Here is a 25,956-nt window from a genome sequence, read left to right as displayed (position 1 = left end):
CACGAGTGTGTGTTATTTCTCTTGTAAACTACTTCATCATTAGAGTGGAATTGCAGCGGCGGAAGATTGGACGTAGTCTCACCTTGAGGCAAACCTGTATAAATCTTGTGTTTTTCTTCTTCTGTAATTATTATTGCTCTCGTTAGTTTTGAATTAGGGTGTCTAATTCCTAACAGTTAACTAGGAGCAATGTAGGAGATTTGGTTCTCTTACTAGATGCCCATAATGTCATAGACACTAAGTGTGTATTTAAAAAAAAGCTAGATGAAACTAGTAAAGTCATTAGGAATAATGCTAAGCTAGTTTCCCAAGGATACTGTAAACAAGATATGGCAAAACTAAAGTCATTAGGAACTTTCTAGCTTTTGCCTGCTATAAGGATTTCACACGCTATCAAATGGTAGTAAAACCAACATTCTTAATTGGTTTGAAGAATTCACAAAGCCAAATTGTATGTTTAAAATAAAAAAGACCCTTACAGATTTAAACAAATACCTAGAGTATGGTATGATAGGCTTAACCAATTTTTAGTTAACCATGAATTCCCTAGAGGAAAGGTAGACACAAATATAATCATAAAAAAACAGGGGATCATAGATCCTAGTTGATCAAATTTATGTTGATGATATTGTAGTTGGCTCTACTAATGAATTAAAAGATCCAAATTCGAACTCAAATTCTGATTTCAAAGTATAGAAGTGCTTAAGAGTTAAGAGTTCAATTTTTTTGGGGCAAAACAACTTAAATAGAAGATTTCTCAATATTCAAAATCAATCCATTGAGCTAAAAAAGGGACACCTTGTCCATTTGCAAAATCAATCAAATATTGATTAAAAATTATAATAGAATACTTAAAAATTACGTCCTTGAGTTATTGATAGATAAGTAGGTCACTTAAAAATTTAAGGAACCTATAGTGGCTTAGACTGAAGCTCTGAATCATCTTCCACAACTTTTCAAGGTTGAGTCGCTCAAGCACAAATTACACCACTTGAATAGTCTTCTCCATAGAGCTCACTGTCGTGCTCACCCAATGTAAACTTTAGTGGCTTCTAAGAAAAGGAAATAAAATATAAACAAATCCCCTTCATCATCCATTCCCATGAATTCATTCATAATAGAGGTGTTTAGCCTCACTTCAAGACCCAAAATTATTGAACAAATAGTCCTTAAGATAAGGGGTGTTTGGTCTCTTCTACCCTATGTTAGTGTAGAATTTTCTCACTAGGTCTAATAAAATATTTCTTTAGATCAAGAGGAATACTTCTGAAAATTTAAAAGTTTTGGATTCCTTTAGCATCATATTCTGAGATGGCATCTCTTTGCTATATCCTAAAGGTAAATTTGAGCAAATTAATCATCTTCACATAGGGGATGTGATGAATCTATTGGATCAAACCCAACAATAAGATGAGGTCGACAAACCCTGTTGAATTTAGGACCCCTTTACTGATATTTTGAGCAAGGTGAGAGAAGGAAAAGAAAAAGGAAAGGGAGAGAGAGTTCTCTGGTAGAGAAGAGAGGAGAAAAAAAAGAAGAAAGAGATTAGGCAAGAGAAGAATTCTTCACGAGAGAGAATTGGAGAACTACTTCACTTTCATATTTCATTTTTGAGTACTAGCACCTCTATTTATAGTAGAGGAAAGTAGTAGAGTTCAAGTACAATTATACTACCTTCTCCTAATTACATTCAAATTATAACTCTTTAAAGATAAGTCTATCATAATAAAATAAGTCAACATAATTAGAAGACTAACATAACTCAAACTAAACCTCTTCTATGAGGACGTGACCATAGGATAAAGATGTCAAACACCTAGCCAATACAACCCAAAAGATAGGTCTGTTAAGTAAGGAAAGCCAAGTACCTAACCCATCAGTGGTGGATGGAACCACCCAGCTCTGACACCCACTGTTCCCGTTCCCTACCCCTTCCACTAGGATTCGAACATGGAACGTGGTGCCCAGCTCTGATACCATGTCAAACACCTAGCCAATACAATTCAACAGACCGGTCTATTAAGTGCAAAAAACTAAGTTCCTAACCCATGTGGACCAGGGGTGGACAGAACCTAACCCAAGTGGACCAGAACCACCTTGCTCTGACACCCACCGTTCCCATTCCCTATCGCTTCCACCGGGATTCGAACGCGGAATGTGGTGCCCAACTCTAATACCATGTCAAACGCCTAGCCAATACAACCCAAAAGACCAGTCTGTTAAGTGTGGAAAGTCAAGTACCTAACCCATCAATGGTGGATGGAACCACCCAGCTCTAACAAAAGATGCCAGCTCATAGTCATCTTTGTGGGTCCCACTTGACCTTCCAACCCATGTGATAAGGATACCAGCTCGTGGTATCTTTTTGGGTCCCACTTGATCTTCAAATCTTCCAACTCATGCCAGCTCGTGTAATGGCTCCTCTTGACATCTCACGTCCTCATGGTGGGTCCCATCATCTCGTGCAACCATGGTGGTTCCCACATTATAACACTCCCCCTCAAGTTGGGGGTGAGAAAACATCGTAAACGCCCAACTTGCTGCAAATGGTGGACAAGATCTTATGAGTAACTGGTTTAGTGAGAATGCCTGCAACTTGGCTCTGTGAAGATATATGTTTGAGAGATAATATGACGGTTTGAAAATTTTCTCATATGAAGTGGCAGTCTATTTCAATGTGCTTTGTTCTCTCATGGAATACCTGATTTGATGTGATATGTATTGTTGTTTGATTATCACAATAAAGATCCATAGGAGCTTCTTTATAAAATCCCAGTTCAGTGAGTAGGGATCTAATCCATAGAAGCTCACGAACTATGTGTGCCATGGCTCTATACTCTGCTTCTGCACTAGACCGTGCAACTACTTTTTGCTTCTTACTTCTCCATGTAACCAAGTTTCCTCCAATCATTGTACAATATCCCGAAGTAGATTTTTTATCATTCGGGGATCCGGCCCAGTCTGCATCTGAGAATCCTTCTATGTTGAAGTGACCATGGTTCTTATAGAGAAACCCTCTTCTTGGAGCTCCTTTAAAATATCGCAATATTCTTTCTAGGGCTTGCCAGTGACTGAGTTATGGTTTGTGCATGTATTGACATATCCCACTTATTGCATATGATATATTTGGTCTTGTTACATAGAGATAAATAAGTTTTCCGACAAGTCTTTGATATTTTCCAATATCCACATCTTCTCCAGTACCTGCACATAATTTTGTATTTTAGTCCATAGGGGTTTCTGTAGGTCTACACCCCATCATTCATGTCTCCTCCAGTAGATCATGGACATACTTCCTTTGAGATAGTACAATTTCATGTCTGGACTGTAGTACATCTAACCAGAAAATATATAAGTAGTCCAAGATCTTTTGTCTTGAATTTTGCACATATTTTTTTCTTGGTTTCCTGGATGCCCTCGGGATCACTACTGGTTAAAATAATATCATCAACATATACTTCCAAAATTACCTTGCATTTAGGTGTGTTTTTAATAAATATGGAGTGATCTACCGAACATCTGTGAAATTCAGCCTATATGAGGGCTTGGCTAAAATTTTTAAACCATGCTCGAGGAGACTTTTACATACCATAAAGGGATTTATTCAATCGACATATCGACTCCCCCTAAACCATATAACCAGGTGGTTGATGCATATAAATTTCTTCTTTTATATCCCCATTAACAAAAGTATTTTTCACATCAAGCTGATATACCTGCCAGGAAGAATTAGCTACCAGAGATAATAAAATACTTATCGAGTTCATTTTGGCCACTAGAGATAATGTTTCCTCATAATCAATTCCATAACATTGTGTATAACTTTTAACAACTGGGCGAGCAATGGACCCATCTGGATTGTGTTACACTGTTAAAACCCACTTGATTGACAAGTTTCTTATTTGATGGAAATGGAACTAGAGCCCATGTCTAGTTTTCTTATAGTGTGTGCTTTTCTTTGTCCATTGCCACTTTCCACCCTGGATTTTTGAGAGCTTCCTGATAGGACGGTGAGACTGATATGGAGGAGATAGATAAAATAAATTGACAACATAAAGAGGACGAACGATGGTGAGACACAAAATTGGATATGGGGGTGAGAAATAGAGGACCTAGTGCAAGTTCTGGGTTCTTTTCGCAAGGCAATGGGATGAGTATCATATTATGGGACAAAAAAAATAGGAGCTGATAGACTTACCTGGGTGGGATCCATAAACTCAGTAGGTGTGATGTCAGCCAATGTGTCTGGGGGTTGAGCAGTTTCCATAACACGGGGCACAACCGGTTGAGGAGAATTTGGTACAGAAGATAGACCTGGAGGACCATTGTCATAATAGTATGAAGAGTCTTCAAAAAAAGTGACATCCCTGGACACAAGTAAATGTTGGAGAGTGGGATTGTAGCAAACATAGCCCTTTCATGTGCGAGAGTATCCTAAAAAGATACACTAGATAGATTTGGGATCAAGTTTAATGTGTTGTGGGGAGGTAATATGAACACAACATTGACAGTTGAAGACTTTCAAGGGAAGTGAAAAATGATCATCATTTGGCAACAATAACGAGTATGGGGATTTATTACCTAGAACGGAAGAGGGCAACCTGTTTATAAGAATACATATAGTAAGAATGGCATGCAACCAATAAAAGTATGGAACTGTCATGGTATATAGTAAACTGCAAGCTACCTCAAGAAGATGACGGGTCTTCCATTATGCTACACCATGTTGTTGAGGGGTGTAGGCACACGATGTTTAATGAATAATGTCATTCTCTTGACAAAAGGAGTCAATGTCTTTGGAAATATATTATTTGGCATTATCAGACCGAAGTACTTTTATTTTCTGACCAAACTAAGTGAGTACCATAGCATGAAAGGATTTAAATATGAATGGTAATTCACAACGTTCTTTAAAGAGAAATAGCCAAGTGGTACGAGTAAAATCATCAATAAATGTAATAAAGTACTTGACTCGAAAAATATTTGAGACACTCAAAGGTTCCCATACATCTGTATCAATCAATGAAAAAGGAGTAATACTTTTAAGTTCTGGATGAGCAGAGTATGTAGTCCTCTGGTGTTTGCTTAGTTGATAGACTTCACAATTTAACTCTGACCTTTCTTTAAGAGTAGGAAAAAGACAATGAAAAGATTGTGTTGATGGATGTCCCAACCGGTTGTGCCATAGACATATCTCAGTTTCATTGGTTGAAACAATATTTCTTTTAGGCACGTCCAGGTAGTAGAGCCCACCTTGTTCACAACCTCCACCAATCACCTGTTTTGTTATAAGATCATGAAACACACAAGAAGGGGGTGAGAAGGTGATGGAGCAATTAAAATATTTTGTGAGCTAACTAACAGATAAAAGATTCAAGGGAAAAGTAGGAACAAAAAGAATATCTGTGAGAGAAAGTACTAGTGTAACATAAGTGGATCATTTCCCTAAAACTTTAGTTTGAGAGCCGTCAGCTATGGTAACAAAATTATGTGAGAGATAAGGAAAAACTGAGTGTAGTAGATATTTGTTACCTGTGAGATGCTCGGAGGCCCCTGAGTCAATTATCCAGGATGAAGAGGAGGCAAATAGCATACCTGAAGCAGTGGTGGTAGCAGTAGTTGAGGAGAAACTTGGAGCAGAACCCATCAATGTTTTCATTTTCTGGAATAAATTATACTCATCATCGGTAAAAGTTTTTTTTTTTTTTTATGTAGTAGCCTGGTCATCCTTTGTATCACTTACTAAGGCTTGATTAACCTTCGTCCAGTCCGGTTTGCCATGGACTTTATAACATGTCTCTATAGTGTGGCCATATCTTCCACAATAGGTGCATTCCTTGTAATAGCATGTCTCTATAGTGTGGCCATATCTCCCACACTTATTGCATTCCTTGCCATCTGTTCTAATAGAACCATTCCTTCCACCTCTTCCTCGTCCTACTATATAACTTCTACCACAGCCTCAGCTGCGGTCGTATGATGTTCCCCTATTCTCGGAGTACATAGTGGATGATACTTCAATAGTAGAAGAAGAAGCGTCTGGAATACGAAGTAATGTGGCACATGCATCATCAAAACTGGGAATTGCAGAAGCCCTAAGAAGTTGACTTTTAGCAATTTTGAGATACGGTTTAATGTTTTCAAGGCATATGGCAGTGACTAAGGCTTCTTTCTATTTGTTTTAGACAGAGACATCCGTGGAGGTAGGCTGAGCTATTTTCCATTCTTGAGAAGGCCTCTAAAGCGAGCCAAATATTCATGGATATTTTCTCATTGTTTAGTGCTAAGCATTCTTTGGAGAAAATCATATGGCCTGTGTAAGTTGTCGGAGCTAGAATATAACTTAGCACATGTCTCCCAAATTTGTTTAGCAGTATCAAGATGAATAACATTGTTGGAGACAGATCTTTCCATGTTGTTGATAAGCAAACTAATAATCAAAGTATTATTTTTTAACCACTTGTTATAAAAAATATCTTTTTCATCAATAGGTGGTCCACGGTTGGTGAGGTGACCAAGAAGGTCTTTTGTTATAAGAAACCTGTGAACCGATGTGGACCAACTCATAAAATTTGATACCCCTCACAAGGGTATAGTAGTAATTCTGAGTATATCACTCTTGTGACTCATGTTTTCTTCAACCATAATAGGCAATTCAATTTAAAAAAATTCTCCAATAAAATACTAATAAAAAAAACCAAGTAGAGTTCTTCAACCAACTCGGTTAATGGAGAGGCTTAGCATAGAAGCTAAGTAATCATATTTCTTAAATTCAATGAATAACCACTCATAATAGGCTCAATACTAATCTTCTTTATCATGGAATCTTGTTCTCATAGAATTATAACTTTTTATGCATAAATCTCAACATAAACTGGTCTCAGTAAAAACATTTCTAAACCGATAAAATTGCCTTGGTAACTTCTTCTAATATGAGATGCATATATTTCCATAATCTCATAAGATGAAGATGGCCATAAAAACATCTCTAAACCATCTTCTAATATCTGAAAACCAATATCTTATAAGCTTCAATTTTGCTTCATAAAGAACCTTCTATGAGCAGCTTTGATCATACCTTTTTAGAGCATTCCTTTGACGTGGGGATCCTAAATTTGATACTCTGATACCATGTTGAATTTAGGAGCCCTTTACTGATATCTCAAGCAAGATGAGAGAGGGAAAAATAAAAAAGAAAGGGAGAGAGCTCTCGAGTAGAGAAGAGAGAAGAGAAAAAGAAGAAGAAAGAGATTAGGCAAGAGAAGAACTCTTCACGAGAGAAAACTGGAGAACTACTTCACTTTTATATTTTATTTTCGAGTACAAGCACCTCAATTTATAGTAGAGGAAATTAGTAGAGTCCAAGTACAATTATACTACCTTCTCCTAATTACATTCAAACTATAACTCTTTAAAGATAAGTCTATCATAATAAAATAAGTCAACATAATTAGAAGACTAACATAACTCAAACTAGACTTCTTCTATGAGGACGTGACCATAGGATAAAGATGTCAGCCTGTGGTCATCTTTATGGCTCCCACTTGATCTTCCAGCTCATGTGATAAGGATACCAACTCGTGGTATCTTTGTGGGTCCCACTTGATCTTCAAGTCTTCTAACTCATTCCAGCTCATGCTTCTTATCTTCCAACTCATGTCAGCTCGTGTAATGACTCCTCTTGGCATCTCACGTCCTCATGGTGGGTCCCACCAACTCGGGCAACCATAGTTGGTCCCACATTGTAACAAACCCAATCTAGTTTGGGAGTTTCCACTCAATTCATCCTTAGATGACCATAAGGTCTTCTTTCTTTTAATAGATTTTTGTTTGCTTACTCTTCTTTAGATCTTCCTCTTTGTTTTAACAGTAAAAAAACAAGGATGATCTCTCTCTATTCAAGTCATTTTGTGACTCATTGGCTGCATTTGAATTCCTGGTTTATGATGCCAAAGTACTTTCTCTCCCCCTCATGTGGCATCAAAATAATTTGATTTACTCCAACCTTTATGAAATTGTGAGGAGACTTCAAATAGTCAACAATGTTTAAGCCATGAAATTAAGACCCTTCTACTCTCTTTGATCATTCTCTTTTCAAAAACACTACAAGAAGGCTAAGCTAAAAATCCAATAGAAAGATTGAATCAGATTTTTAGTTTGTAGGATTGGTTTAGCTATTAGCCATTGAGTTTCATTCTAGTAAGATGTTCTAATAGATTGTAATAGTGAAATTGGAACAAGTCCATCTCAATGGGTGTTTGCTTGCTCATTTGATCATTGAAAAAAATTAAAAGTTTTGTTTCATATGAGACACAAACACATTTACCATTCCTATTAGACAATAATAATATACAATAATGATACTTCACTCCTTCCTTACATTACAAGAAATAGAGTTTAATGATGAAAATGTTTTCATTGTTAAATATGATTTGTGGTGTCTTTTAAAAAATCCTAGCAAAAGTCCTTGCAAATAGAGCATTCAAATGAGGAAGGCCTGGTTTTAAATACAGATTTTCTGGTCAGAAGTGCAATGCCTAGAAGAGGTTTTAAATTTGATCACATACTACTGCAATTCAAATGCTCATGAGCAATTTTGTCAAATTCTTTTCTCTGGTTAACTTTACAACTCTGCATGTCAGCCTCATTGAAAGTGATTATAGAGAAACTATAGACCTTGGAAGCTATGCTTATATATACCTTGGAGGCTTTCAACTGAAGAGAAACTATAGAAACTGCAAAGCAAAATATTGCAGAGAAATATTTAGAGAAATTAGAGAATTCTGAGTTGGGAAGTAGTTTGGAGATTAATTTGCAGCAATGTGCACAATATGCAGAGCTTCATGAAATATCTTAACACTTCAACAAGAGAGACTTCCATAACTCTTAATTTACAATTTCAAGAAGTCCCCATTTTGTCACAGTTAATAAGATTAAAATTTGCTTTTGAAACAAAGGTAATAATATTACAAATTGCAGTAAGAAAACGAACCAAGAATATAAAATAATAATAATAGAAAATTAAATAAAACAAAAATCCCCTTCCTTTGCTTGTTGAATGTGGAAGAACTCACTCCAGTGTCTCTTCTTCTCCAGTACTTCCTAAAAAGCCTCAGCAGAATGTTCATTTAGTTTCAACCAAAATTGCAGCAGTAACAGATGTATACCAATATGCATAATTGAATTGCTTACATGTTACATTCATAGGCCTCCTCTCTTCATGTTTAAGTCACCAGATATGAGGATAAAAATAACAGATGATCCTCCAATACATGATATCCTACATTTCTTTACCATAATAGGAACTTGTCCATCTCTCCCACAACCTTCAGACCTTAGCTTACACAGCTCACTCACTATGCAAACCATCTCCACTCTCAGTAAGCTACCGAACATTTTTTATGTTGACTGCATCTATTTCCATCATTCCCTTTATCCACTTTGAGCTCCAACTGTCACTTCAGAGTAACATCAAATCTCAAGGTTAAAAAGCCAAAGAAAATACATGAAACCCATAAACATATGATCCAATTAAGTGCTACTCAAGTGAATATATGAGCCCAAAAAAAAAAGCTGCCACACACTTTCAAAAATTGTGCTCTTTCATTACAATATCTAGTATATATTTTTACTCTTATTCATCAACCTACTGATTCTTATCATCATGGAATCCATCCTCTCTAACAAGAAGAAGATGATCACCATCTCTGATTAGATCTATATCATCAATTTCAGCTCTGTCCTTGGTAAGAATTTTTGTTGGCGAGCATCCAAATTTCTTAGCACCCACTTTAAGCAACTCTTCCAGGGATCCTGGTAACAGTACTAGTTTCCCACCCATCTCATGCTTTTCAGGACAGCTGATTGTAACCCTTACAGGAAATTCCCTGGTCATCCCGTTATATCTGGTTGGACCCACATAAGATGACAAAGCACTCCTCTCATTCACATGAGCAGCCGACATGATCCCAAACAGTGAGTTGTGGAAATTGTTTGCCTTACGCCTCTGATGGTTGCTGACACCCCAAGGCCCTTCACTAGCAATGGGTGCATTACTCTCATTTGAAAAATGACGAATCACAGGTTCACTCTTAAACTTCCCAACGAATTGAACTCCAGGTTCGCACACAGTGATGGAGGACTGACAACTACCCTCTTTTTTGGCCAGGAAGAGAGCCTTGATCTCTTCGTGACCCTGTTGATCAGCCAGATCCCGTGCTGTCCAGCCATGCATATCAGGTGTATCCATGTCAGCACCTTCATCAAGTAGAAATTGAACCATTTCAGTATTGCCTTCACAAACTGCAAGATGGAGAGCTGTTGTTCCATTGGCCTTGGCAAGGGTGATATCTCCTCCATACTTAACAATATCTTGGAGAAGGTCCAAGCTGTTCTGCTCAGCGGCTGTGCATGCAAAGTGTGCTACATCCCCACGAGTGATTTTTGCTCCATTGTCTACTAACAATTTAATTACAGGCTCATGTCTTCCAAGAATTGCTTCCCATAAAGGAGTACTACCTTCTGAATCTGTGAAATACAAACATAAGGGTTCATTTTATGAATAAATCAATTAAGTCAGACCTACACACATGGATACTATGATTTGAGTAAAAATCAAAAGGCAACTAAGTAATCTTAACTTCCAACGATGCTGCATAATAACCATCTAGGTTTCAAGTATCTTCAGGCAGGAATGACCTCCAATTCATTAACTGGCTCAGTGCAACTGAACCACATAAACATATTGCATCTTATTTAATATCTACATTGGAACAACTGCTGAATTACATAATTGGAGCTGCAGCGTAAGGAAGGTCATTTTCAAACTAACAGTGACACGCCCATTTCCATCACACCATTGATCTAAAAAATCATAGAATAAATGATAATGAAAATGCAAGTAAACTTGACATGAACTGTTTGCTGAAGCAGGAATTGTAACCTCCATTGCACACAAAGGATCCCATAGACCTGCCAGTGGTATGCCATCTTTTGGTCAGGTTTGGGTCCCGCCGTGGCAGGACCCTTAAAATTGACATATATCGTGTCAGACAGTAACTTCCCGTCTCAGTCAATAAAAATAATTAAAATAATTAAAAAGTGAGACATAACATATGATGTACCATATCGGTACCTCCCAAATCCAACATATACACCCATCAATGGGGTCAGCAAGGTGTTTCACATGCCTAGGACAGCCAACAGGTGTAACTATGAGCATTTGGTTGTATATAGCAGTAGTTACTAGTAGAATTGCTATTGTGAAGAGCTGTGTGGAAGGCACATATGTGCTCAGAAGCCCCTTTACAGCTTCCAGCAGAACTGCTTTTGCACATACCCACCCTGGAGCTAGCCCAAAAAACGGGGCTAGTGGTGGCACATTGGTAACTGAAAAGTTATGCAGGTTCTATGTAAACCATTTTGTACTTCACAGGACATACATGATGAGTACATTGATTTATAGCTGAACTGGGGATACACCATAAACTCGTAGTTCAACATTGGAGAAATAGACTTTCCTTTCCAGGCTGGAGTTTTTAAAATAGGTACAAACTTTTAAATCCATACCTCGACTATTGGGGTCTGCACCATAATCCAAAAGTATCAGAACACAGCCCTCGCTTCCTCTAGATGCTGCTATATGCTGGTTACATACAAGATAAAAAGTACATAAAATTAAACACAAATGTGTGAGAGGTAGAGGAAAGATTTTTTTTACAAAAACAAGTGAAAAAGAAAGAGATACCAGTGCCGTTCGCCCACTACTGTCTGACTCATTTGGATCCAAACCTCGTCTTAATAGTAGGTTCAATAAGAGATCATCTCCTCTGAGAGCTGCAAAGCATAGACTGAGAGGCAAGTCCATCCTACCCCGAGCCAGCATGTGCTCAGTCTCCGCTAGCACTCCTTCCATTACTGGATCTTTGAGCTCTTTCAAATGCTACTCCAAACAAGTGAAACACCAAAACATTGATGACAGCACAAAAAGAGCTTGAAATTCAACTCCATTTCTATTTCAATGGAATTCAAATACCTGAAGGAGATTGTTCATAACAACAGTTCCATCACCAACATTGGACTGAACAATATTTAAAAATGAAGTACGATTCAACCGCAACAGCTGACACAAACGCTTGGTCCGAACCGTAAATAGCTGTGGCCTATAACAGAGCACTCCAATCTCCCCAAAAACATCTCCTGCTTTTAGCTCTGAAACAACCTACAGTAGGATTCATAGAGGTCATTTCAATAGTGTTTACAGTTTAAGTTGCAGCCAAAGAAATCCCAAAATTTCCTAAACAATTCTGAAAGCTAGTCCAGTTCTGACTTGCCTGTTCAGTTCCATTTTTGTATTCCAGAACATCCTGCCAGAAAAATGTGAAACAGAAATAAATTTTAACTACAGAGAAATACTAGAAATATAAATCAAAATTTATACTCGCTGACAAAAAGAATAGGAAAATACATAAGATAATGTTACTTACCACAGCACCAGACACAAGAATGTAGAAATCAGTGGGAGCTTCATTCTGCAAGATCACATCTTCTTTGGGGGGGAAATACTCAGCTTTCATCTCTGAGACCTTCAAAAATTACAGAAACTTCATAAATAAGAACAAAAATCTGGGAACAAATACCAAGGAATAAGTGACATGATATGTTTACTGTGGCTTACAAGCTGGAAAAGCATGTCATTTGAGACACCACGGAATAAATACACCTTATCAACGAGATTATAAAAGAGGAAGTGGGATATACTGGACCGAATAGCCTTGGGGAGAGAATCAAGAGTTTCTTGCTGTTGTAGTCCCTCTGAATCTGTTCTAAACTTTAAACATAGGTGTGCCAGCATCTGATCTTGAAGGCGGATAGGAAGTTGGTTTCTTTGTGCAAAGCTTGAAGCAGCTTGGATTGTATCTCTCTGTAATCGCAACAAAAAAAAAAAAATGATAACCTTTCCATATCTCCCAAATGGTACATCGGAAAACAAATCACCATGATTTTTATATCTCCCAAAAGGTACATAAGAAAATAAACCACTGATTTACTGTGATATGAACAACTTTGTTGCATTGCAATAAAAAATTCTGAAAAATATGTTTACAGAGTACAACAGGTAGCAGCAGTGTTGCCTTACACAGAACAGATAAAATACTTCTTTCAGAATCTTAGAGGTAAGTTCAAGAAAAAGAAACTCACAAACTTTCTTGTTCGGCTAGTTCCATGGACAACCAAATTGGTCATGTTTCCTATCAGATACGCAGTCAAACCAAGGTTGAATAGCATGTAGAAGATGTCAAAGATCATCTCCCTCGTGTTAGTAGGATGCAGATCACCATATCCAACTGTTGTGAGGGTGGTGATTGACCAGTACATAGCGGTCACATATCGAACCCAAAGGCTTTGTTCTTCAAAGTTACCCATAGCAACTCCAATCCATGTCTTACTGGGATTAGGATACCTTGCGGCAATAAGATAATAAAAGCACCCAGCACAGTGAACAGCAAATAAGGTCACCTAAACAAATGACTGAGACAAGTAAGCAGGGAAAAAATGAAACAATTACATAGAAGAATTTCACTAAGGTACTATCCAATAAATTTAACAAAAATATTATCCAAAAGACTTACACAAACAAGCTTGGCACATCGGACCCAAAAGTAGTTGAACTTCCGATCTTTCTCCAACCTGTGTATTTAGTAACAAATGGAAAGCATGCTCAATATATCCATCTTGCAATTCCTTTTGAATCAGTTACATTAATGCTTAAATATTGAAATAGTAACATAACATCAAAGGAATAGGCAAAAAATTTCACTAGTCTACTGCTTCACCTTGCAAAAAGAGCACTAACTCTACGGAGCCGCCAGAGCCTAAGCATGTTGAAGAAACCATATGAGCGAAGATTTGGAGGTAACAACTTCCTTGCAATTTCATTGGGGATTGTGGACGCAACATCCAAAGCCAACCAAGTGGTTGAGTACCTCAAAGCAATTTTCTTAGGATCATCCACAAGAAGATAAGTTGTTTTGTCAAGGTAAGCCACAAAGAACGTAAGGATTATATCAATGGCAAAGAATCCATTAACAATGTTATCAGCCACAATCAGAGGGCCCCTTGGCCTCTCCAGGAAGCCAAATTCAAATGGAGAAACCCAAGCAGTATAAATGACAAGAGTCACAAGAAATGTCACCCAGGTTCTGCAGGTGCAGAAGAATCAGTGTTAAATACCACAAGAATTATCCTTTTATTGAACAATTACATCTGGAAGATCAACTATAACAAAGAAATCCACTCTTCCAACACCCAAAAAAAAAAATTTCTACTATTCCAGACAACTCTGTCACTTCCTTACAGAACAACGTAAAAGACAAATAAACAGAACTCTTTCAAAGTTAAGTTTTAGGAAGAATCATATAAACGACCATCCGATAAGGTCTTCATATTCATAAAGGCCACAAAACTTTGTAATAGGTTAAACCATATGGACCTGAAAGTTTGAATTGCAGGACAAGCAAAAAAAAAATGCAAGCTAAATTTAAAAGATATAAAATATGCACAAGATGGACGGAGTTTCTTCATCTAATGATCATTACCTCAAGCATGCTCGAAACTAAAGCAACCAAAAGTTCCAGCAAAACTGAACGAGACCGTATCTGTGGCTAAAATTTTCCATTATTGCTTCACTAGGAAACAAGAAACCACACATTGTTTATAACTTTTTGTACAGGAAGCCAATATGAAAACATTGGTTCACGGAAAACACACTTATTCCCCATGTACTTAAACGATCTTTTTGACGAAGAGCTCCACGGCCGATCACCCAATTACCTTTCATGCAATGGATAGCAAATGGGGAAAAAAATTTCCAGCAAGACAAAAGCCATTAATTTAACCGTTCTACACATACGTATAAGAGACTAAAACAAGAATTCGTATGGAAAAAGGAAAATATCAAGCTTCTGATACAAATTCAAGCGTATGAACTCGTTGCGGAGAATTCCACGGAAAAAAAGGATCAAACCGCTTCAAGCATTCTCTCCCGCACGAAATTAAAACGAAAAGTAGTCACAAAATCATTACAACTTGAAATCACAATGAAGAAAGCATAAGCCCAAGGTTGGATGCCAAAAAGAAAAGAAACCATCCGAGAGAAACAGTTTTCCTACGCTGTTTCTCCAAAACAAAAAACAATGAGATCTCTCATGAACTTCTATAGGCCAATGCAGAAAACAGCACCAACCGGAATTCCGTTAACTCCAACACGCAGTCAGAGACAAAAACAGAGGTGGGGGGATGTCTCACCTGTAGCGACGGTCGTAAGGCGAAATAACGAAAGGTCGGAGCTTAACTCTGCGGTTGCTCCGTGCTCCAAGGGAAGGAAGAAGACCGCTTGAAAGGCTGTATTGGCTGCCATCTCTGGAAACCTGCTCAATCCCAGGATGACCGCACATAACAGTAAAAACGCCTCTCCTTTTCTGCCCCGCCATTGTTGAGACCACAGGGTCAAAACTGGCGAAGCAATCTGGACATTCTGCCTCTCCCTCCGCCCCGAGACGTTTTTATAAGCCTCGTCATTAACTTCTCTCGTCTGTTTCTCTTTCGCTAAACCTGAATAAGCTTCTGTACCTTAGACAAGGACCCCTCCAGGCTCTACGGTCGATCGAAACAATAAAGGAATTAGGAAAACATTAAAAATCGCTCGGCAGCAAATGACCTCTTTGCCCTTTCTCATCTCTCTCTGTCGTTGGAGTCGGCGGCACCAACGGCAGAGCCAGTGCTGGGACTGAAAGACGCCATCAGTAGAGGAAGAGTTCTAGAATGGGCGCCTGAGACGATGGCGGTGGAGGGGAGACGGACACGAAAGATCAAAGGAGGGTTTGGTTGTCGGGACGAAAATCCAGCGACTGTAACGAGGAAATAGTTATTTGTAATGATGCTCATATTTTGTATATTTACGGAATCATCCCTCTATTTTTAGTTATATAATTTTTATTTTTATTTTATCACCAGAGCAATTTACGTCTTTTCACGCTGACGAAACAAACCATCTCTTCTTCCTCGTTTCGCCCTGGGCGTGAGCAGACGAAAGGAGCGTAGATTCAAATTGCCTGGCACAGACGGGTTGAGATTCAAAGCGGAGAGGAAGTCGACCAGCAACATCTGTAGACGAACACAATATTGATGTCTTTAACGTTGGATTGATTGAATAGAGATTCTGATGGGTGGTCGGCAAAATTAAAGCTTCCATCAACTAGCCTATTTCATCATTTTCCGCAGGTAATCCATTTCTTCTGCTAACGTTGTCTTCGTCCCTCCTCTTTTTCCCACCCCAACCGCCACGAATTACCGCCTCTCAGCAAAGAACAGAAACAGAAATTCAACTAACCAGTCAATATCCAGACATCAGCTATTTTCTAAACGAGCTTTTAAACTGGAGTAAAGTAGTTTCACCAAAAAGGATAGGAGACTGATCTCCAGTTGAATAAGAAAAGCTGAATCTCGCAGCCCACCGTGTCGAATGGCACCCTCGTTGATTCTCCTCTCCCTCTTCAAAAAAGTGAGCAAATTTGAAAAGCAACTTCTTTAGAGCAAATATCAACTACATCTTCCGACAGCGAACATGTTCACATTGTCTGAAAAACAAGGCGACGAGTAATGGTTTTGTCTTTCTTGTACTGAAGAATTTGTCGAGTTTTTTTTCTTTTTGTTGACGTTCCAAACGTTGGACAGAAACATTATTCAGTCCGATACTCGTCTCTTTCACAATCTCTACGGTCTTCCCATCACACAGAAGATGTCATGGAAAAGAGCTACTAGGAAGTTGGCAATGCTCCATTCAATTCTTGTTTCTTGTTTAGTTTGTTTTTAGAAATTGAGAAGCCGTGAATGGAAGGCTTCTGCTGATGGTTGGAGACTACGGTGTTCATGCTGGATCTGACCCATTCATTAATCAATTCAAACCCTTATGAAAACGTATATAACTGCACTGAGTTAACTTCAAACCCTAGTTTTTCACAAACTGATTAAAAAGAAAAAAGTTGCAGACACCTAACAAACCTCAATATTTGATTCTAGTGTCACTAAAGTGTTGCAAATTTCCTGACTAATGTTTCCATTGAAAAAAATCTTATCGGAAACTAAGAAATAACTCCCAGAAGACTGGTATGCAACACTGAAGCTGATATTAGTTTCAACAAATATAGTTGGCAGGTAAGAGTCAAAAGAGTTTCATCCAACTCAAACATCATTATGAGAGTTTGAAGGATTCTTAACCCTTAAATGTGCCTTAGATCCTTCAGATCGCTTATTTGAACTAATGATAGCTAATTAAAAATCAAAAATCTCCTCTTTCCCTGAACCTCCTTGTTCATCGACTTGATTGGCATCTTTTCAATGAATGCTCCCACTTCCTGTGGGGGAATGCAAAACGAGAAACACTTTTATCTTCACTTTTAATGAGCAGCTAACACGTTTTGAAGCCTAAAAACAAAGTTCATACAGGTTGGCCATAAAGATGCAGATGAGAACAGACGGGATTTCCTCTGAACCTCTGTGCCAATCCTAGGAAAAGTGAGTGGAACCTGATCTGCTTGGCTTGATGATATAGTTTGATTGGTAAGGATTTCGTGGTCAAAAAGCTCCATCGGAAATCATGGGCAGGCCGTGAGATAAGTTTGTTCCTGTGTCTCCATCGTCCAACTGCAATTCTCTTTCTAGAAAAGCCATTTTCGAAGACTCAGTATCGTCTGAACCAATGCTTTTTTTTTATCTCATTATTGAAGCTCTCACGGAGCTTTTTGACCAATTTTTCCTATTGGAGAAGTGAATCATGCATACGTTCACACTTACGTAAAAGCTATCAAGTTTATCATCTTTACGATATATGTCTGTGTAGTGTTAGGCCCCTTGTTTCAGGAAAAGTGGGGTGGTTTTTAATTAGAACGACCGAGAGAGTCCTTGAATGACCAGAAAAAAGAGCTGAGAGAGAGTTTGGTCAGTTCAAACTTCTCCTCCTCGGAGAAATAGCTTTCTGAAAACAACTTCGAGAGCGTCCAAACCAATCCTTTCAGCACTGAAAGAGTGGAAACAAGAAAAGAAACTGTTGAGTGGATTTTACTTTCATCGAGCCATAATGAAGAGAAGAAACATGAGTCCAGAATCTAGATCTCTCTTTTTATCTTTTTTTCAAAGAAACTTGGGAAAAATCGAGCAAGAATCTTGTCATTATTTTTAAATCAGATAAAGCGAAGCACTAATCTCACATCTGCCTTGTGTTTTTTTTTTCCCACAAATCGTTTCATTTGGTTGTCTTAAACAACGTTTACCTGTTGACTAAATGGAATGAATGATAAAATGTTGAAATCCAAGTTAAACCAGGCTTGCCACACCACAAAAGTTGTAGTTGGAGTAGGAAGCTAGCCAAAAGAGGAGATGGGTTGTGCTCGGATTGAGAGACTGCATCGTGTAGTGGCAGAGAATGGTTAGCTCTCTATTTTAGAAAAGTTTAGTTTGATTAGGCTTAGAAACAACAGTTTTCGTTCAATTTGGCTTATGATTCGTTGCCTATAAATTACCTGTTATGCTGTCTTCTTAATACCATACTAGAAATGGTAGAACACGGTTTTTTGAATTCTCTAGACAAGTCTTAGGTGTCCTTCTATAAGACATAGTTTGAATTTAAATCACCCTTGACCCTTGTTTATAGGATCTAGAATTAGTGATTCAGGATGAGATTTTTTAGGAAAGCTTCTAGTTTCTCCTGAAGATTGGGTTGTCTTCTTGTTACTCAACTTGAACGTGCTCCCCTTGATTGAGCTTTCTGGGTCCCTTGGTTAAGTTCTTGCAGGTCCATCTTTGCATGAGTTGACTAACAATGTTAGCTTGTGAGTTCACAGGGACAACCAGAAAAGAAGCATGTTTGAGAGAAGTGATTTTGTTGTTTATGAGCTTGTGGAAGGCAGAAGCAAGATGTGGTCCATTTTGAAAGGGTCTTGCCTTCTATTACCAATGTTAGAAACATAAGGGTTCATCTATTTCTCATACAGAGGGGGGTAGGGCACCACACTCTTTTCCTTCAATCTCTCTCGATCACACTGGAAAAGAGAGAATAAGATCCAAGCTAAAGAGGGCCTCCTTGCCTCCTTTTTATCATGGGTTTATATGAAGGGAGGCTCCAACTCTTCTTCTCTCATCGGCACAAAAAGAGGGATAGGTGCCCCCTCCCTTCCTTCCATACTAGAGGGAACAGTGCCACCCCTCCTTACATAATCTATAAAAGTAGCCTCTTTTTTGCTCAAGAGGGGCCTACCACCATTCCTACCAGTGGCTGAGGGAGGGATACATACTGCGGTATTGACGACGAGAAAAAGAGGACCGACATGATTTTTGGTACCCTATCGATTGTCGATGATTGAGGGGATAATGTAAAGAACAAAAAGAGAGAAGAATAAAAGGAAGAGGGAGAGAAAAAAAGTGATCCTTGAGACTTGGAAAAGTGGACAGAACAATGAAGATCAACTAAGTAAAACAATTTTTTGATTGAGTTAATTCTCGAATTTCCTATATGTTTCCAGACAAACGGAAGCAAGGAACGTTGCAAATCCAACTTGATTTTCCATTCAAAGCCCACCGATCGAGGGTACCTCTGATTGGATCAAATGGCTCAAATTTTACTTTTTTTGAGTTCAGATTCTTCCTGATAATAGTAATGGGTGGTGGAGTTTGATCTCTCTCTAAAGGAGATCATATTTGGTCGAAAGGTTGAAGCCATATCCACCAAATTATCATCTGTCGAAGACATATCAACTTCATTTGCTTGTGTTTTCCTGTCCCTTACCTCCACCGACAGCTTCGGGGGTTGCGAAACTTGTCATCAGACTTTACTATATGGGGTTTTAATGGTATCGATACAAGACCCTGGTACAGGCCACCCTGAAGCAATTTTGTCACTTTTGATCAAAGCAGCATATTAATAAAGCTTGATTAATAAAAAAATCGGTACTGTTGGTATCCGCAGAGTTGGATCTTCGAGTTCCACAGAGATATTTTCCTTTGAATGACGCCCAGCATGTTTTGTTTCAGACCAGGAGCAGCAGTAAAAGATGAGTCCTTATATCTACTATTACCAACTTTTCTGAAGCAGTCCGTAGTTTTAATCCGGATTGTTAAAGAAGGCGGTATTCGTTGGATTTGATCCTCTTCGTCTCTGTTTTTTTCTTAAATTTTTCGTTGATTCGAGAACTATTAGTTTAGTACATTCGGGATTAAAATCTTCACACGTAAGAGCATTTGATCTTTATTTTAAGTTCGACAGAGCTGTTATAAAGCGAATTCTTGTCAACTTCAAGAAGAATGATTGAATACTACACCGACCAAATGCAGAAAGTCTCCTCGTTATTAACAGATTTAATGGAGTTATTCTATACTGCTGATGATGATTGTTTTCATGCCATTTTCTCCAGGATTAGTTTGCCGACAGATGATAAAGATATTCGCATAGAATCCTGCTAAAACCTGCAGATTCAATTCATCCAGAAAATTAAGCCACAGTGCTGATTCTCTTCTCTTTGTCTAAAAAAGCTTCAACTACTGATTGTTGATATGTTTCAAATTGTCCAGAAAAAAACATCAGATGACGCATTTGACTCCTCTGGACAAAGGAGAAACTGGGAAAAGGTAACATCACTCGAGTCTCTATCTTTCAGCTCCATTCATTGAATCATCTCCATTCTTCGATGTGCTCTTGAAAGATGTCTCTAGGACTCTCCTATTGACCTCTTGAGATGAATGTAGATCAATTAAACAATACCTACTTGTGCATTTTGGATGACAATGTAAGAGGACTCCCATGGACATGGTTGAACCATGTTGTTCATTTGTTTTCCGTTAAAACTGATAGAGATAAGGATAAAGATTGAAATACAAATCGTACTAAGTATCAGAGGGCAAATGATCGTTTGGATATGTGTACTGTAGAAAGAAAGTTGTTGTCAGTAGTGCACAGGTAAGCCAAAAACAATTTCGAAATGTTAAAGAATAGTCTCACGTGGATTTGTGAGTAGAAAAATAAGACTCGAAAACTTGAATCTCTTCGAGTGCATCTCAATCAATGAGATCCACATTTTGCCCGTTACAATATCAACCAACACGTATTACAATTTACTGATTAGGGTCTGTTACTGTACACGAACAGTAGTTACATAATTTCATTTCTTCAAAAAATTGGAAAATTGAACTAGAAAAAAGTGTTAACCAAAAGAAACGTAGTAAGGGAACAAAAGAAAGACACCGAACCTTTTTGTCTATTCAATGAATCGTTCCTCTTGCTGAGGTGGGCGCCTAAACAGAGTTTAAGTTGGCAAGACGACCAAATGAGAACACAAGAATTCGACGGAATCTCTGCCGTGTCTGCCTGCCATTTATGAAACTGGAATATGCTCGGGAGATGCATCAGTTTGATCCTTGCGGATTTTATAGTCAAAAAGCACCTTTGAAATCGTGAGTAGGTCGTCCGTTAGTTTTGTTTGGAATGTTAGTTTCCAACTTTCGACAGCAATTTTTCTTTTCTGAAAGCTGCTTTTTAAGCATCTGTAACGTCGTCTCAACCAAATCCTTTCGACTCATAATCAGCTTTTACTGTTTTCCAAGAGAACCCAATTTGCTTTGTAGTTGCCCAGATTGATATTCAGCAGTGGCACGCGTCTTGATTCTTGATTCTCGTCCAATATTTAACACGGTTCCTTCTTTCATTCTCATTCTAATGCTTGGAAGATGGGAATTCAGTGCAGATAGGTATCAAGCATACGTCCAGTTTTACGTAAACGCTATAGAGTTCTTTGATCTTTTCTACTGTTAGGCCCCTTGTTGAAGATCTAAAAAAAGAAAAAGAAAAAGAAAAATCGGCGTTGTATCTAGTGAATGATCGAGTAGATTCTATCCTCAGAAACAGACTCCAGCAAGTGCATTATCAGTAAAGCAGAAATCTCATGGCAGAATGCAGCTGTCTGAAAGCAACTCAAGGGGCGCCCCACTAAATCAATCTTTCCAGGTATCTAAAAGAGAAGAACAAAACCAAACGCTATTGATGAATCGATTCTTATTCATCTGATGCATGAGTAATGGGGCAAGAGCAATCTCGAAAGGAAGAGGATGAATCATTCGTCACGGATCAATCATGGAAGACTAGAAATAGTTAATAGTGTTTTCAAGTTGCCGATCGGAGGTAGAGGTTTCTAGGTGCGACAGCTAAGGGTTAACAAATAGCAATCAGTTTGTTTCTTCCAAAAATCTACGATAGTTTTACCTTTGAAAATGAGCCAATGGTTACTCGCCCAGTACCCAATCGGTCGAAGACCCGAACTCGAAGTCCCTTGTTCGCCTTTCTCTTCTCCCATGCTTGCATCTCTCTTGACAGCACTTCTCCTACGACCAAGGGGAGGAGAAATCGATTGCTTTGGGCCTTCAGATCAGTGGTCGTCACCTTTTTCTAGTTGAAAGTCAGATGAAATGTCCCACACATTCGCGTCACCAACTCCACTCACCCATGATGATGTATCTCTACCTCCTTCGCCGATCAAAGTTTTTTTGTGAGGAGGAGAAGTGGGAACCAAAGCAGTACCTCTTTTCTTTGAAGATCATTCTTGTTTGTCCTCCTCTTCGTCTACTATCTTGCATGTGATGTCTCAGAGCTCAAACAACAGGCTGAAACCTTTGGGTTTGCCACCAACAGCACCGATTGCATGGTAGATTGGAAATGGTTTATAGTGTTTTCTAAGTGCTGATTGTGATAGAGATCAAGATGATCAAGATAAGAGAAGTTGAGATTGTCTCAACTTCTAACTCTACAATCATGTACACTTGTAACTCTTACATTCATGTAAATCCTTTTATTATTTTGTAACTATAAATACATGTATCAATGAAAGTAATACCATCGGAAAATATTCTTTTATCTTCTTCTATATGGTATCAGAGCTAAAGATCTGATTTCTTCTGTCTGCCCCATCGCAGACGACTGGAACCTGAGTCTCAGCCTCCCAACACCAAGCTCAACCTCTAGCAACCTTTGGTCCCTCCTTGTCCATCTCTGCAGCCCCTTTGGTCCCATTGCCGTAGACATTACTATGAGTCCCTCTAGTCCCTCTAGTCCCATTACCGCCGCCGCGGCGAGCCAGAGTTCTAACACTCTGATTTGATCGTTCGCCTGTTGATGGTCTTGCACCCGCATCACCGTCGAAAACCTTCGACGTTGAAAGCGTTTGTTGCCGTCGTCGCACGCCTTCACCACTTATCGCCACTCATCGCTACAAGCAGTCGCCACACGCTGTTGTAGTGAGCCACTGCCACACGCAGTCGCTAAGCGACCGGCCTCTACCACGCCATAACTGGAAGCTCTGTGCCACTGCACGCCGCATGTCGTTGCCGCACGCCGCAACAACGAGCCAATGGTATTCTTCTTCTCAATTTTTTTCTCCCATCATTGCCACACGTAGCCGCACGCCTTCGCCACTCGTCGTTGCTCACCACCTCTTGCCATTGCACGTGATGTGAAATTTTATTACATCGGCTTTTATACCTCGCAAGCGTACGAATCGTTCATGTAATCTAGCGGTAAGCGAGGGTCATATCCACAGGGAGGACTGAATTTTGTGTATTCTTCAGTCAACTAGCCTAACCAATTATGATGAATTAATTTGAACTAAACATTAATTATATCCTAAATTATCAAGCAATAATCTAATTAACTACTTGCACAATAGAAAACGTCAACTCTGGATTTTATCGTGATTCGTGCCTCTCGAGTGCCATGTAACCACGAATCCAGATTCTCAATCCTTCCGTCTAGCCCCTCTCGGGTGCCTAGAGTTAATGACAGAGATCGGATTACAATAGAATGCAGAGAATCAATTTTCTATAGTGATGATGCTAAAATTATCAACTCTAAATTTTATCGTGATTTGTGCCTCTCTTGAGCACCATGTAATCACGAATCCGATTTCTCAATCCTTGCGTCTAGCCCCTCTCGGGCGCATAGAGTTAAAGATAGAAATCAGATTAAAAACCAGAACCCAACCTAAATTACAATCCTACCCTAACTAGCTAATTTAATCAAATATTCGAAAAATAAATATTCAATAAACATTAATTCTCAATTCAAGTGTAATAAACATTCAAAACCTAAGTTCAAACTATAGGAAAATTAAATTAAAAAATAACGGACTACTCCCCTTCTCCTTCCTCTCTCTCAGGAAGCAAAGGCTCGTTCTCATGGGTGCTGCAATTTCCAAAAATTGATGGCTTTGGGTTGCAAGAGCGAATGGCCGGAGGTAGAGATGACGCCGGCGAAGAAGGATAGAAACCCACGGATGGAGGTGATGCGGCGGACGATAGAATGGAGTCGAAGTCCTTTGACCGACTCTCTCGAGTCTCGGTCGGAGACGGAATAGCTCCGAAAATGGTCGGGAATGGGTAATCGACGCCGGAGGATGGTCGGAATGTGGAATCGGCGCCGAAGGAGCCGTCTCGGGTCACCTCTCGGCCTGGCGAGCAGAAAATGGCAGCGTCGAACTCGCCGTGACGGAGACTCTCTCGAGTTCTCCTCGGGTCTCCCTTCCTTCGGTCGGCGGCCCTTCCCTCTTTTTCCCACTCGAGCCCCTTTCTCCTTTCAAAACGATTTTACCCTAAAAATCTATCTCCCTTTCACTAATGGCATTTTGGTAAATATTTCCTTCACCAAAATTCTCCTAAAATTCCATAATTGAATCCATAAAAATCATTTTAGGAAGAAATAAACCCTAAAAGCAATGAAATATAATTCAGGAGAGAAAAATATGCAATATAAACAGTGATTAATGCCAAATTCAATAAATACACGTTTCATTTGAAAACCGATAAATAACCACCTATAACACAATTATAAGGGCTATTATATTATAATTAACCTAGTTCTCATGTTAGAATCTGGCATCTATCAGCACGCAGCCGCACACCTTCGCCACTCGTCACCGCGCGCCGTTTTAATCCAAGGTCTGATTAAATTCAGGAAGAAGAAGAGAAGACTCGCACGTGTGAATCTCACTCGTGGGATTTTCCACACGTGCGAAGAAAAAAAAAATTACTCATGGCTTTTGAAGATTCTTGTATTACTATTCTCAATGCTCATGACCCAACCACACCACTGATGGTACTCCACATCCACAACTCGATCAAACTCACCTCCACAAATTATTTTAGCTAAAAAGCTCAGATAAAGGTTATTCTTTTTGGTTATGATCTTCTCAAGTTTGTTAATGGTTCTTATTCTCTGTCGTCTGCCACAAAGATGATCAATAATCATGTCATTCCGAATCCCGAACACACTTCGTGGCTTTGTCAGGATAAGCTTATTTGTTGTGCTCTTATTGGTACTCTCATGCCATTTATTATTCCACTTATCACTTACTCAAGTACCTCTCATGAAGCCTAGACTATTTTGGCCAATACTTATGCTCGGCCCTCGTGAGGTCACATCAAACAGATCAAGGAGCAACTCAAACATACCACAAAGGGATCTCAATCGATTTCTGAGTATATGTAGTATATTAAAAAGCAAGTTGATGAACTTGCAGACCTAGGAAAACCCATGGATCAAGAGAATCTCACTGAAACAATTTTGGATGGGCTCGATGATGAGTACAAACTACTTATTGATAATATCAATGGTCGTGACACGTCAATCTCTTTTAATGAGCTGCATGAAAAACTTGTCAACAAAGAAGTCTTGCTACGTGTTCAACAAGCTCACTCCTCTTCATTTCCAGCTTCTCCAAATCCTACCAGTGCTCGGTCCAACTCCGATAAGACCGGTAATCATAATCACCGACAGCAAGGGGCGCCCTCATCACGCTCACAGCCAGGTACTACCTCCAATTTTCACAATATCGCCACTAGTGATGGTCGACCTCAACCTCGACC

The 25,956-nt window shown here is 38.9% G+C and overlaps 1 protein-coding gene across 2 annotated transcripts; it reads right to left on the bottom strand.

Annotated features, from left to right (window-relative positions):
* Window positions 1–8,915: 8,915 nt before the first annotated feature.
* LOC137949619 (potassium channel AKT1-like) lies at window positions 8,916–15,665 on the bottom strand. Of its 2 annotated transcripts, XR_011111879.1 has the most exons (12): window positions 15,307–15,665; window positions 13,836–14,201; window positions 13,632–13,689; window positions 13,201–13,518; window positions 12,677–12,922; window positions 12,486–12,584; window positions 12,333–12,365; window positions 12,035–12,220; window positions 11,747–11,941; window positions 11,569–11,644; window positions 9,193–10,527; window positions 8,916–9,102 (listed from the first exon to the last, which is right to left on the bottom strand). XR_011111879.1 is itself a non-coding variant. In XM_068795721.1 (11 exons), the coding sequence occupies exons 1-11, from the start codon at window positions 15,489–15,491 to the stop codon at window positions 9,647–9,649; spliced, it is 2,643 nt and encodes an 880-aa protein (XP_068651822.1). In that variant the 5' UTR covers window positions 15,492–15,665; the 3' UTR covers window positions 8,916–9,646. The 2 variants fall into 2 exon arrangements, 1 of the variants encoding a protein (XP_068651822.1); XM_068795721.1 differs by having other exon boundaries at window positions 8,916–10,527.
* Between the last annotated feature and the right edge of the window lie 10,291 nt (window positions 15,666–25,956).

Source organism: Aristolochia californica, unplaced genomic scaffold (genome assembly GCF_029961685.1).
Source record: "Aristolochia californica isolate CCGP_79_NKW_82.1479 unplaced genomic scaffold, dmAriCali1.0.hap1 SCAF_14, whole genome shotgun sequence".
Taxonomy (NCBI): Eukaryota; Viridiplantae; Streptophyta; class Magnoliopsida; order Piperales; family Aristolochiaceae; genus Aristolochia; species Aristolochia californica.
This window is presented reverse-complemented; position numbering and strand designations above follow the sequence as displayed.